This window comes from Cavia porcellus, unplaced genomic scaffold (genome assembly GCF_034190915.1).
Source record: "Cavia porcellus strain 051 isolate PalLab524CR breed Dunkin Hartley unplaced genomic scaffold, mCavPor4.1 scaffold_2, whole genome shotgun sequence".
Lineage (NCBI taxonomy): Eukaryota > Metazoa > Chordata > Mammalia > Rodentia > Caviidae > Cavia > Cavia porcellus.
In genome coordinates, this window is record NW_026947485.1 from 79,386,390 (window position 1) to 79,399,879 (window position 13,490).

The following is a 13,490-nucleotide window of genomic DNA, read 5'->3' on the forward strand; positions in this document are numbered from 1 at the left end:
TGGAATGCAGCTGCAGATTGGGGAAATCTGGAGTGAGACTGAGAGTTATAATGTTCTGAATGATGATGATATTGTTTGTCTTTAGACCACTCTGTGAGGGTCGTGGGACTAAGATATTCTGGACTTCTGTGTCACCTCTTCCAAAGATGTTCCATCATCCTACCAGAGCTTCTCACCTTCTTTTACTTTCATTTTATCTGGTGTAAGAAGGTGGTATATCCTAGCTGACATTTACAGAGCAAAAATAAGCATAATGAAAAAGGTGTATTGAGAGTTCTGAGGTGCTATGTAAGACACGATATTTATAGTCAAATATTTGATTCTGGGAAGGCTATTTCTGGAGTCCAGACTGAAGTTTTAGGACCTCTGATATTGTGTTACTGGTTTAGGAATGTAAGCTAGTCAAGTGGTAAATCCAGCAGCTTCAAATTAAGGAGATAGAATGTTACAGAAAAGGGGCTAAAATATTTTAGGAAGAGGGGTATAGTGGTCACAAGGAGTCACCTGGACCACTCAGTTCCTAATTATTACATGCCTTGGGCATCACTGAAAAAGCATTGCATTAGGATATCTCATATAATCATGGGGCATATTTAATGGGACTCAGTTTTAAGCAATTCAGGTAAAGCAAAGCAACAAGTAGCTAGCCAAACAAATCAGGGATGTGAAAAACAAAGTCAATTGACATTTTCCTTTTCAAACAATTCCCTGTAGATCTCTACAAATACTTCCAAGTTTCTTAAATGTTGAATTGTATTAGAAATCCTCAGCCAACTTGAGTTTTTAACTAGTGGAAGTTAAAGAGAAAGAGTAGATATTAAGTTTGCACTGGGGCATGATACTCACCAAAATAATCTGTCATGAGTAAAATATAAATATGAGGAGAGTAGATATGGGCAAGAAGGTATAAGAAAAATTGATTATCTAAACCAGTGATGAACAAAAGAAATATGAGGAACAAACATAATTTAAAATTTTCTAGTGGTCACATTTTAAAAGTTTTAAAAGTTGAGCTTAATTGTAATAATATATTTTGTTTAACCAGCTATAACAGAGACTATCAGTTTAACATTCTATATACCATGTTAAACTTATTTCAAGTGCTAAGGTCCCATGCATGAAAAGCAGCTACCATAGAAGGCAGCACTATTCGAGTTATGAACTCAGCTGACAACTAACATGTGGACCAATAACTCCCTCAACATCTGCTTCACGTCTTTCTGAGATCTCTGCAAGAAGGTTTAGGGTAGCTGGTAAAGCAGTGGAGACATGGGGAATTGTCAGGTGTAATGAAGGACCAGTGCCACCCAAGAAGATTTGGAGTTTCTCTGGTTTTGGGGCCACCAGAAGAAGTCAGCATGATTGAGCCAGTTTAATATCCCTGACATGCAAGATGAAAGAGACAAGATCTGGTGGTGAGAAGGACAGTGGGCATCGTGGTGTGTGGTACAAGTAGTTGTAGTGGCGGTACTTTATTTTATGTGATTTATAAAATATTAATTTTAGAGAAGGTTTGGAGTTTATGATATACCTAGAAGTACTGTCTGTGTATAAGTCAGATCTCTAGGCCAGCATGGAGAGTGATACATCATCACTGTGGTCATGACACCTCTGCTGTGGACAGGCACATGGCTTCGTAGGGTCATTTTCCCAGACCAACCTCATTGGCAAAGTAATTTTACATGGAAATGGAGTTTCAGACGTTTGCTTCTTACCCTACCTTGTGTTGGGTAGGGCATGAATATTGCAGAGGGAGCAAATGTGTTGTAAGATAGCCTGGGAGCTCCAGAGTCAGGGCTGTTGGGTGTTAAGGGAAAGAACGGCATCCAGAAGTGCAGAGGAGACAGGAAGCACCCACCTGATGCATTCAAGTAGGACACCTGATGCTCCAGAGCTTTCTGGTGCAGAGAGCTGAAGATGCCCTTGGGAAAATGGCACGGGCCCCAGCCTACTGGAGAGAGATCTGTGGCCTTTGCCTGCTTCCCCAGCTCGGCAGTCTGCCACCTCTTCTGTTGAGTATGAGTCAGAAATTGATTTTTCTTGGCTGGTTTAGACACTGATGCGATCCATGGCTCACCAAGTAGGATCAATAATGATGTTTAAGGAGCTGCTTCTCCTGAGGCAGAAGGATAGCAGGTTCCTCAGCATTTGTCTTCATAAATGGCTTTTTTGAGACTCAGTTTTTGGGGCAGGTACAAGAAACATTTCTCTTGTGTTTGCTTTCATGCACTCTCTAACATACATATGCACTCACACACACACATACACACGCGTGCACACACACACTCTAGGACACAAGCACACCACTCTCAGTTGTCAACTCTCCTCAGGTACCGGAGAATCGTGTCCAACAACTGCACAGATGGACTGAGAGACAAGTATTCTGCCAAGGCCCAGTTGTGTCCTGGAAAAGCCCCTCGGGGCCTCCACGTGGTGACAAACGATGGCCGCCTGGTGGCAGAGCAGGGACACAATGCCACCTTCATCATCCTCATGGAGGAGGTAGGTGCCCACCTTGGTCTCTGATGTCAGAAATCATGTCCAGCAGCCACTCCTCGCTCCCAGCGAAGGAAGGAAAAGGCCTTTCCTCTGCACTCCGAGCTGCTGCACAGATGTCAGCAGCAAGAATTGAACTCTCGTGAGCAAAAGCTAGATGAGTGAGAGAAGGCTCAGTGTTCAGACACCTTCCTCTTTACATCCACAAGAAGGCCCTGTTTGCAGTGGGGTCTGCTTGCTTCAGGGGCATGTAGGTCTGGATATGTTCTTCAAGGTTCCCCTTTGGGGTCTGCTGAGGAAATGTTTATCATCACAAGACCAAAAAGTGCCAGAAAAAGAAATTCAATTTACATCTGTTGCCTTTAGGAACCTCTTTTGCTTTTTCCAACTCTATTTTCCACTGATTGGACAGGCCCATGAAGCTTTTAAAGGGCCCAAAAGCATGAGTTTGAGGGGGCAGGGAGATTATGTAAATGCTTTAAATTTATCTTTGTAAAGAATGTAACATTAGCTGCTTTTACACCAGCTACCTGCTCCGTTAGCTGATTTTGTAGTGTCTTTTGCTCTCAGAGCAGTGAAATCGGACTGCAGGCTTCTACTCCACTATGGAAGTACCTGTACTGCCCAGTTCTGGCTACTTGTGGGCACTCCTTCCCTAGAGACTTTGGGCACGACTTCTGAGGCAGTGAAGCTGAAGGCTTGTCTGATTGACAAGGCTTGCTAAATTTATATGCAAATTTCCCTGTGTTCTTGATCTTAGAAAGAAAGCAAAGTGGGGCAGGGGCTTTTCCTCACAAACATGAGCACTTGAATCTTTTTAAAGTCAAGACCGTGCCACACAGGATGGTGAAGGTTCCTTCTTCCAGGCTGACAGATGCCTCAGCCTTCACCCACGCGCCAGGTGCTTGAATTTAAGTACTGTAAGAGTCAGAGGAGGTCATTATTGCATTTCCACTAGGGAGTTTTCAAAAACCTTCTCTTGAAGGGATGTGAAAAAACATGATCTTATCCATTTGAGTTGCCTTGAGTTCATTTCCACTTTAATTTATATTCATAAACTCAAGGGTGGCTGATATTGTATGGGGGTCAAAAGAGCACCTATCAATATTTCTTTCACATCTGGGTTGCCACAGGGGAAGAGATGGAAAGGAAAGCTATAGTCAGTGCATAATTACAGGGCACGAAATGTGGCTCCTAATTGCAAAACAAGGTCTTTCTCTTGTTATTCCGTCTTCCATTTTTGTATGTGAACAGAAATACCTTATTTTTCTTCCTTCAGGATCTTTGTTTTGTTGTTGGTTTCATCGCCTTCATCTAAAGTGTTGGTCGCCGCATCTGATGTACAGAAGGATGGGCTCTGTATTAGCTCTTGGGGAGCTCTGTGTCAGCTGGGGTGGCACAAGGCATTCAGCTGAGCCATTGCCATCATGAGGTCAGGCTGCAGGTGCAGGGACCTCTGAGTCAGTGGAAGCTTCAGGGAAGAAGGGGTTTAGGTAGATTTCGATGACAATAAGAGTCTAGAGATAAGAATTTGGATGTATAAAGTTTTCATCTGTAGAGCAGGAATCATCATCCTGTTGCATGTTATTATTTTGGAGGTGACATTATATAATATGTGTTGTCATTAGCTTAGTTCTTGGGACATTATAGATACTGAAAAACAAGAACAACTGTAGTGATAGCATAGTGGTGAGAACAGACAAACTGGAACTAGTCAGTCTCTGTTTAACTCTTGGGTCTCCCACCAGTCGTGATGAGACTAGTCCAGTTAATTTACTTTTTATCTCCATTTGTAAGTTGTAAATACTTCTACAAATTGTGAGAAGATTGATTGCTTGTCATGGGCAAGAAACTCTCTGCTTGTTAGCTGTTGCTGTTTTTGTTGTTATTGTTACACAGAAGAAGAGTTAAGCTGTGCCTGGAAGGATGTCAGCAGGGCCCTTGAGATCCTCTCCTCAGTGCTTACCTACTATTGCCTATGTCTTTGTCATTCAGGCTGCTCTGAGCTTTGTCATGCAGTAACAGCCTGAGGGAAATCAGATAGAAGCCTAGTGACCATGCTAGGGTGCTTCTGCCCTAGGGTTTGACTCTGTTTCCACAAAGAGTGATGCTGAAACCCAGGAGAAAGCATTAGATAGAAGTCAGGTAGGATCGTATGAATAGACCTGACATCTGCAATTCTGTCTCACAGGGTGACCTCCAGAGAACAAATATCCAGCTTGACTTCGGTGATGGGATTGCTGTGTCTTATGCTAATTTCAGCCCCATCGAGGATGGTATCAAGCATGTGTATAAGAGTGCGGGGATCTTCCAGGTGACAGCCTATGCAGAGAACAACCTTGGCTCAGACACGGCTGTCCTTTTCCTGCATGTGGTTTGTAAGTAGTAGGAGCCATTACACTTCTCTGTTCCTTATAGCTGTCAACCCCCTCTGCCTGGACTTTCTGGAATTTGAAGCTGAGAACAAGCTCACTGCAACTATGACAATGACTCAAATCAAAATATTACTCATGTGTGATTTAGTTTTGGAATATCAAAGTAGGCCAGTTATTTTCGAAGTTTGGATACAGTACTACCCTTCTTTTCAGTGCCATTTTGCACATACAGACACACATTCAGGGGAAACTCCCTTCCCTTTGCTTTGGAGAACCATGAAAATCAAAATAGAAACCCATCTGACTGATGGTCTCATGTTCATTTTCAAGCTATTATGAGTGAAGTCAGCACAAGTCAAGCTAAACGGTTACTTCTGTTGGAAGAACTGAAGAAGAATTTAAAAAACACATACTTAATTTTTTTTCCAAAGAATAACTAAACACTTAAAGCAAAAAACTAATTCCTATATCTAAGGTTACTTCAAGTTCATTATGTTGTAAACAATTCTAAGAACCCTCCAGAGTTTTTTTGAGTCTCTTTCATTGCTATTGGCTTTCTGTTGGCAGAAGCCAAAATAACAGCTGAAGTTCCAAAATATTTTGTTTTTTTTTTTAATACATTCTGTGTATTTATCTGTACTGAACTTGACTCAAATAAACTGAGGCAGCACTGTGGTCTCAGCATGGTGAGTAAAGGCAGTATTGTTACAGGACTGACATTTATTTCATAGACCTTTGTTGGTGTCATCCATGGATCTAAGGACTTCACTGATTCCTTTTATTTTTGTACCAGGGATCGATCTCAGGACCTCACATTTGCCAGGCAAGTGCTTGTGCCACCAAACTAAAACTCCAGCCCCACTTCTCTGATTCCACCCATATGGATGAGGGAGATGTTCCCAGATCCCCAACAAATGCCTGGACTACAGATGGGTGCCAGATGCTACAGAGATTACCTACTTTCTGATAATAATGGGAGGTAGCCTATACTTGCTGGGTTCCCTGGACAAAATGATGATTCAAGCCCTGGGCAGGAAGGCTCACTCCTCACAAACATCATGCAATTTAAAACTTGTCATTATTATTTGTGGCTTTTTCCATTTAACAGTCAGAATGTGGTTGACTGTGGGCAACTGAAACTTCAGATGAGGAGGGACCAGCATATCTCACACTGGATTTCAGCTTTGCCACATGTCAGTACAATTCAATGTTATGAAAGAATTGACGTGAATGTTAGGAGTGCCTTTCTTATTAACAACGTAGCAATGGTGCAAATTCCTCTGTAACTGACACTTCCGGGGTCTCTGGCAAACATTAGGATACACAGCCCCTTAGTACAGGAGCAGCACTGATTAGAAGTGTTTGGGAGTGTTGCAGGGAACAGGCCAAATGCGGGAAGAAATGGAAACAGAGCTTTAGCAGGCAATTTATTACACTGATGGGCTTCTGAGTAGGATGTCTTCCAAAAAGCCAGAGCCCTGTTTGGGAAAATGATGGGAAGTACAAAGGCAGATTTGGCGCATATGAATGGAGGATTGAGTAGCATCATGAGTTGCTGAAGCTGTTTAAACATTTCAGGCCACACCCTAAGGCTGTAGGTTATACAGAGCATGGGTTATACAAGGTAAGGAATGTTCCATTCCATTGTAAGCTGCATTGCAAGGCCATCAGTTACACAAGAGCAGCAAGGATATGGGTTTATACCAAGAAAGAAGTGTTCTGTCCAGGCCTGCAAGATAAGTCTGCTTGGTCTTGGCAGGCATTCTGGGTAGGCTTTTATTTAAAATTTTATTTTCCTCCTTTCAGAGGAGACCTAGATTACAGATCAGTTATGTCTCCAATAATGTCAGTCCATGTGACTTGAGACAAATCACTTCTTTCTAGTTTTCTAAACTCCAACTTTAAAATGGATTAATTCTGACTCCCTTTTGCCTTATGTGGATCTTCTAACAATAAAAAGAAAACACATAAAACATCCCAAAATTCACTAATTTATTCACCACGTACATGTTGACTTCCTGAGATGTGCAAAGCACTTTTCAAGAAAGCCAGAGATGACAAAGCAGACATGGTCTTGTCCATGCAAAGTTTATATTCTGCTTGGGAAAGATGTACTGTGAAAAATGGGACTTTGGCTAGGAAAAGTGGTGATAGCCACCCCACACTGATAATGATCATTCTGTGCAGAAAGCACGGGGCCAGGGGTCCAGGTGTGTGGTGTGCAAGGCATTCACAAACCCAGGCTGTACAGCAAGGAAAATCTGCATTAGAATTCTGATCACATCCCTTGGTTAAATGTCTGGTGTTGGTCAACTGTCTTAGGCTTTGTAAACCTCTAATTGCTTACCTTTGATAATTAGCTTGTAAGAATCACTTTAGGTGGTATTAAGAAGGTCCCCAAGATTGCTCCCATGTTTTGTGATTCACTAAGAGGAGGACTCAGAGAACTCAGCACATAGCTTCATCACTGGCTGTTATTTCCAGTGGGATGCAAAGCAGCCTCGGCCAAGGGCAGAGGTTCAGGAAGCAGAGACTCCAGCAAGCGAGGCATGAGCTCCATGGGTGCTTCCCCTTGGAGTCACCCAAGACAGCCAGTTTCTCTAGCAATGAATGGTACCAACAGCCAGCTGGTTGCCAGCAGAACTCATTAGAGACTCAGCACCCATACTTTTTATTGGGGATACCTGCATAAGCACCTCTACTTGGCATATACCAAATCTCCAAACTTTCCATGAGAAGCAAGTGTTCAGATCAAATCATACTGTTGCCAACACAGTTTGGCAGAACTAACCATTCTTCCCAGTTAACCATGGATTGGAAACACTCCAAGTTTCCAAACACCAGCCCAGGCCAGCCTTGGGCACAGTCCTGTTTGAAGGACCACCATTTCAGTCTTGGGAAATGTTTCTATCCTGCGTTGTGTGCAGATTGCTGGAGCATGATGAATGTTACCTGGCATTACCGTAATTACTTCCCATTAACTCTCTGCCTGACACTTCTGCTGCATTTAAAAACAAAGGCTGAAGGAAGAAGAAATTCACACCACTCCTTTTGGGACAAACCCTGGTCCTGAGTCTCCACAAGGCGGTCCTGCTTTCAAGTGGGAAGACCTGCATGACTCAGTGCGAACACTCAGCATCGAGGCACAACACGCTGTGGGTTTTGTGCTTGGAGGAAGAAATGTTCCTTGAAACTTTTATCGTGCTCATAATTCCCTCCAAATCAATCATGGCTGCATTTACCAGACAGTTATTACAGTGCAAACTGCTCTTGGCCTCACCTTGGGCCATTAGCTAACAAAAGTAGTTGTTAGCCGCCCATAATAAGCAATCTCACACAGATTAGTAGATTTTCATCAAAAGAGGGACATCTAGCCAGGAGATTTCAGGAGTTTGCTGTATTCCCTCCGGACTTTCTTTGGCTCTTTTCTCATTCATCCATAGTCTGCCTCCACACTGAAGCCTGAAGCTTCTGGCTCAGAGTCCTTTCCTTAAAATGCTGCTACATGATGCTCTTCCTTAAGATTAAATTTAACCAAACATGCTTGACCTGAAGCCAGAAGAAATGTGAGTGTGTTCAATGGTGTTCTAATTTCCAGAAGCTCCATCCTGTTCACGTCCAGTGTGAATTTAGGGAAAAGAGCTCCTTTCATTGGGGAGTACCTTGTGAGTACCTTCTGGGGTCAGTCCTGCCTGAGCCAAGGTCCCCAACATGGCACAGACCTGAGAAGATTTCCAAGGACAAGCCACAGTCCAACCTTGCTGAGCAGTGGGAAAGCCCAGACACCACATGTCTGGAAAGAGGTTTCATCCCTCTGAAAAAGAACAGTGGAAATAAAATCAAGGCTTCCAAGTGCAAAAGAAACCTTTTTCTCAATGGGAGAGGAAGGAGAAATTTGAACCTGCATGCAAAGAAAGATTCTGCAGTGTGAATATGGGAAGGCAGGCTTTTCTTCACACCTCCTGGGCACCTGAAGACCCCTTCTCTCAGCCTTTTCCTCTTCCTCATTTATCCACAGAACAATCAGTAGAGATTTAATCAGTTAAACTCCTAAAAATGAGTAAATAAAGCAACTGATGTAGCCAATATCTTTTCATTCTTCGTATCCTTTACTGACATCAAACACACTATACAAAAATGAATACATTTGCTTGTTTGACATAATTAGACCTTCAGCCAAATGTGCGTACATGGTAACATGATTGAAATTATTTTCTGGAAAAAAAATCCTGAGGTGCCGTATGTCAAGAGTCAGGGCCAAGGGCTGCAGCAGAAAGTGTAGATTCTTCCTTAATTTTTTAGCTGACAAAAATTGTAGAAATTTATTACGTACAACAAGTTACCATGAAATATATATGCATGCAAAATGGTTCAGTCAGGCTAATTGTCATGTACTTGTTACCTCTCATGCTTATTTTTTGTGTTGAGAATATTGAAAAGTCTATTTTCTTAGTGATTTTTTAAAATCCTGTATACTATTATTCAGAAATCACTCATGCACAATAAATACCTCAAATGTATTCCTTTCTTCCTGTATTTTTGCATCCCTAGACTAACAGTGACCCCATCCCATGTCCCACCCTGCCATCCCAGCATCCATTCATTCTACTCTTTGCTTCTCTGACTTCAGCTGTTTTAGATTTCATAGGAGTGAGAAGATGAGGTGTTTGGCCTTCCATGCCTGGTTTATTTCACTTAGTAATGTCCTACAGGTTCATTCATGCTGCTACATGTCAGAGTTGAAAAAATAACAAACACATCCAACCCCCAAATGCAACACTGGTACATCCATAATTTCTCATGAGTATTTTCCTCTTCTCCATTTATTCTAGAAATGAGTAACATCCTCACTTGTTATGCCTAGGGTATCTTCAAATGTATCTTTTACATGCTAGTGTGGAACTCAATGATATTTGCAGCAGTTTTCCCAGGAAAAAAGTGAGAAATGCAGGATTTTTGGTTGTTTCAGAACTGGCATTTGTATCTCATTTCATTAGGGAGATACACTCTTCTTTCTTTGTTAAATTAAAGGGGCAGGGGTTGCCAGTTTCTGAAGGACACCCGCTGTGTCCTGCAGATGATGGCACAATGGCCAGTGATGGAAGAGAATGGAAACCAGTTAACCACTGAGGATAATGGAATAGCCCTCCTTACCATGCAGTGACCCCAAATCACAATCCATAGTCTCACCAAGAAGATAGACAGCTGTTCATCTTCCTGTTTATTGGCTATGAGTCTGATAAACTAGGCTTTTCTTGGATTCAAGGTTTCTAAGAGTTTCTGGTGGTTGGGCTTCATAAGGTGTAAATTAAGTTCAGATACTGCTCTTGAAATCTAAAACTGGAGTTATGTTCCCTGTTGTACCACTGAGGCAGATGCCTCATTGAGCCATACACGTACTTCCCAACATTCGTAGATTTGTGATCATTGCTTTTATTACAGGGCATGATAGTCAGGAGTGAGGCTGAGAAGGTAGGAGCGTGCTATGCTGTGATCATTTATCCTAGAAATATAACACTGTATTTTGGTCTCTTCCTTTAGGTCCTGTGGAGCATGTCCACCTCCGAGTGCCATTTGTTGCCATAAGAAATAAAGAGGTCAACATCAGTGCAGTGGTGTGGCCGAGTCAGCTGGGAACCCTCACCTACTTCTGGTGGTTTGGCAATAGTACAAAGGTTCGGTTCTTTCTGATTAGTATTGAGTTAAACCTATACTAACTGCTTTTGTGTCACAGCTTCTGCGTTAGTGTTGGGCACACGGGAAAGCAAAGAATCTACAGAACTGAGTAAAACCTCCATCTCCACACTGAGTTCATTGTGTTAATAGGGGAAAAATAAAGACTTTTAAAGAACAAAGAGTAAGGCGAGAAGCTATGCAAACCTATCTGTTTGTGTAGTTGGTCTAACGAATATTTCTAAGATTTCATTTGTTTCATTTTGTTTTAACACACGCTTTTCCCTCACTGCCTATTTAAATCTCAGAGAAGTGACTCAGAATCTGTGACATTAGGTGATCTCATTGTGTCAATGTAAACTATAGAGGTTAATATGCAGTAATGAAAGGTAAGGGGGTAAGACGTACAAAATGCCCTCAACTGCACCTACTGTGTGTTCTGTAAAACTTTGCATTCTTCTTAGGTGAGTCACTGAGGCTGTCTCGGCTCAGAGGAAGAAACTCAAGAATCTAGGCACTTCCTGGTTACTCTCTGTTCCTGCACCTATTGAGAGTGATGCCTGTGTTGAGAATGACCAGGACCATAAGCCTGGGAGCAATCAGACTAAGGATTCCTCAATTAATTTTCTTAATGTCCTTCTTCATTCCTGTTTGTTTTAAATTAAGTTTTTTAAAATATGTCAGCTTCACAGCAGAGTTAAGCAGAATCCCCAGACACTCCCCATCTATCCTGTGTACCCATGCTTCCGAAGCCTCCCTCATTACCAACATCTGTGCAGAGTTTTCCATTTGTCATAGTATAGTCCATGACCCTACCTCAGCACATCCCCATAACACAGAATACAGAATTGACATTAGGGTTCATTCTAAGTGTTGTGAATTCTAAGGGTTAGAACAGGCGTAGGACCCGTATCGACCATTATAGTGCAAAACAGAACACTCTACCTGCCCTTCGAACCTCCATGCTCCACTTACTCATGTGTCTCTCCTTCCTAGTCCCTGTCAGTCCCTAGTATTTCACTTCATCTGTAGGTTTTTGTTTTCATCCAGTTAGAATCATACAGTAGGTAACTTTAGAATTGTGGGTTTTTTCCACTTACTAATAAACACATCCCCTCAAGGTCTTTTTATTGTTTGCTAGTTCATTTCTGTTTAATGCAGAATAACTTCCATCTTCTGGAAGCAACATGGTTTGTTTACTCCTTAAGTTACTAAACGACATCTTGTCTTCAGATTTTGACAATTGTGAACAAAGTTGCTATAAACATTCATATGCAAGATTTTTTTAGACTTAAGTTTTCAACTCTTTTGGATAAATACCAAAAATATGATTGCTGGAATGTACCATAGCACGTTTGATTTCATAAGACCCAATTAAAGCGTCTTCCAAAATGCTTGGACCATTTTGTAGTCCCACCAAGCATGAGCAGGTATTCCTTTTGGTCCACATCCTCATGGGTATTTGGACTTGCTGCATGCTGGATTTTGGTCATTTTCACAGGCATGCAGTAGTGTTTGTCTGTGTAGTATTTCCCAGGTGAGACAGCCTTCAGAGAACATGGCATATGCTTTTTGGCCATGTGTACATCATCTTTGGTGAACTGTCCATTAAGATCTCTTACCCACTTAAAAAACATTATGTTGTTCCATTTCTTTCAGTTGAGGTTTTAGGAGTTCTTTATATATTTTTAACAACAATTCTGCTATGTCATTTGCAAATGTTTTCTCCCAGTCCATGACTTGTCCTTTCATTCTCTTGACAGGGTATTTTGGAGAGCAGAATTTTTAATTATCAACACATCCATTCTTTCTTTCATAGTTTAAGATTTTGGTGTTACAACTACAACGTCAGGCCCATATCTGGGTTTTCTCTAATGCCATCCATTTTATAGATATGTTTTTTTTTACATTTAAAGTTATGATCCATTTTACTCCATTTTTGACAGATGTAAGGTCTGTACCTATATTAATCTTCTTGTGGATGTGGTCCAGATATTCCAGTACCATTTGGTGGAAGAAGAATCTTGGTATGCTTTTTTTCTTTGTGTTCTTTTCTCAAAGATAACCTGGATCTATTTCTGACTGTCTTTCTTTTCTACTGACTTAATTGTCTTTTGTTTTACCAATATCACACTGTCTTGATTACATAGATTTCTAATATGTCTTAAAGTTAGGTAGAACTGGTCATTGAGCTTTGATCTCTGTTAGTAAATAGGTCATTTGCTTCTCAATATAAACTTAGAATAAATTAGTTCATATCTGTAAAATGACTTAGTTTTTTTATTAGGGGTTGTATTGAATCCACAGATCAAATTGGTAAGATATGCTATCTAGACAGAGTTTTTTGATCCATGTATATGGAACATCTTGCCATTTATTCACTTATTCTCTGATTCCTTTCAACATGGTTTTGTAATTTCTTATATGTACCTAGATCTTGCCTGTATTTTGCTGTATTTATACCTATACATTTTACTGTTAGTGGTATAGATGTAAATGGTGCTGTGATTTTAATTCATATTCCATTAGTTCATTATTAGAATGTAGGAAGATAATCAAATCGTGTGTATATGTGTATGTGTGTGTGTATGTGTGTGTGTGTGTGTGTGTGTGTGTGTGTGTGTGTGTTTAACTGAGAATAAAATTCAGGATCTGGCACTTGCCACGCAAGTGCTGCACCACAGAGCTAAATCCCTGGCCCTTACTTTGTATATTGACTATGTATGCTGAAATCATGTCATAATCATTTATTGGTCCCAGTAGATTATTTGTCCTTAATGCTTTTGGATTTTATATTGAGCTGTGGCATCACTTTTTCTTGAACCATTTGTTGAATTCAATAATAAAACCATCTGGGCCAACTGCTTTCCCTTTTGCAAAATAATTACTGATTAAATTTGTTTAAAGATACAACCCTATTTGGATTTGGTGTTTCTCTCATGTGAG

General features: G+C 41.1%; 1 protein-coding gene across 1 annotated transcript in view; it reads left to right on the plus strand.

Moving 5' to 3' along the window:
• Sorcs3 (sortilin related VPS10 domain containing receptor 3) overlaps positions 1 to 13,490 on the plus strand; it is a 591,788-nt gene that overhangs the window by 547,798 nt on the left and 30,500 nt on the right. Inside the window, exons 18-20 of the mRNA XM_063244673.1 lie at positions 2,331 to 2,502; positions 4,688 to 4,874; positions 10,413 to 10,546. Coding sequence (XP_063100743.1) covers positions 2,331 to 2,502; positions 4,688 to 4,874; positions 10,413 to 10,546 — 493 coding nt within the window. The remainder of the gene's footprint in view (positions 1 to 2,330; positions 2,503 to 4,687; positions 4,875 to 10,412; positions 10,547 to 13,490) is intronic.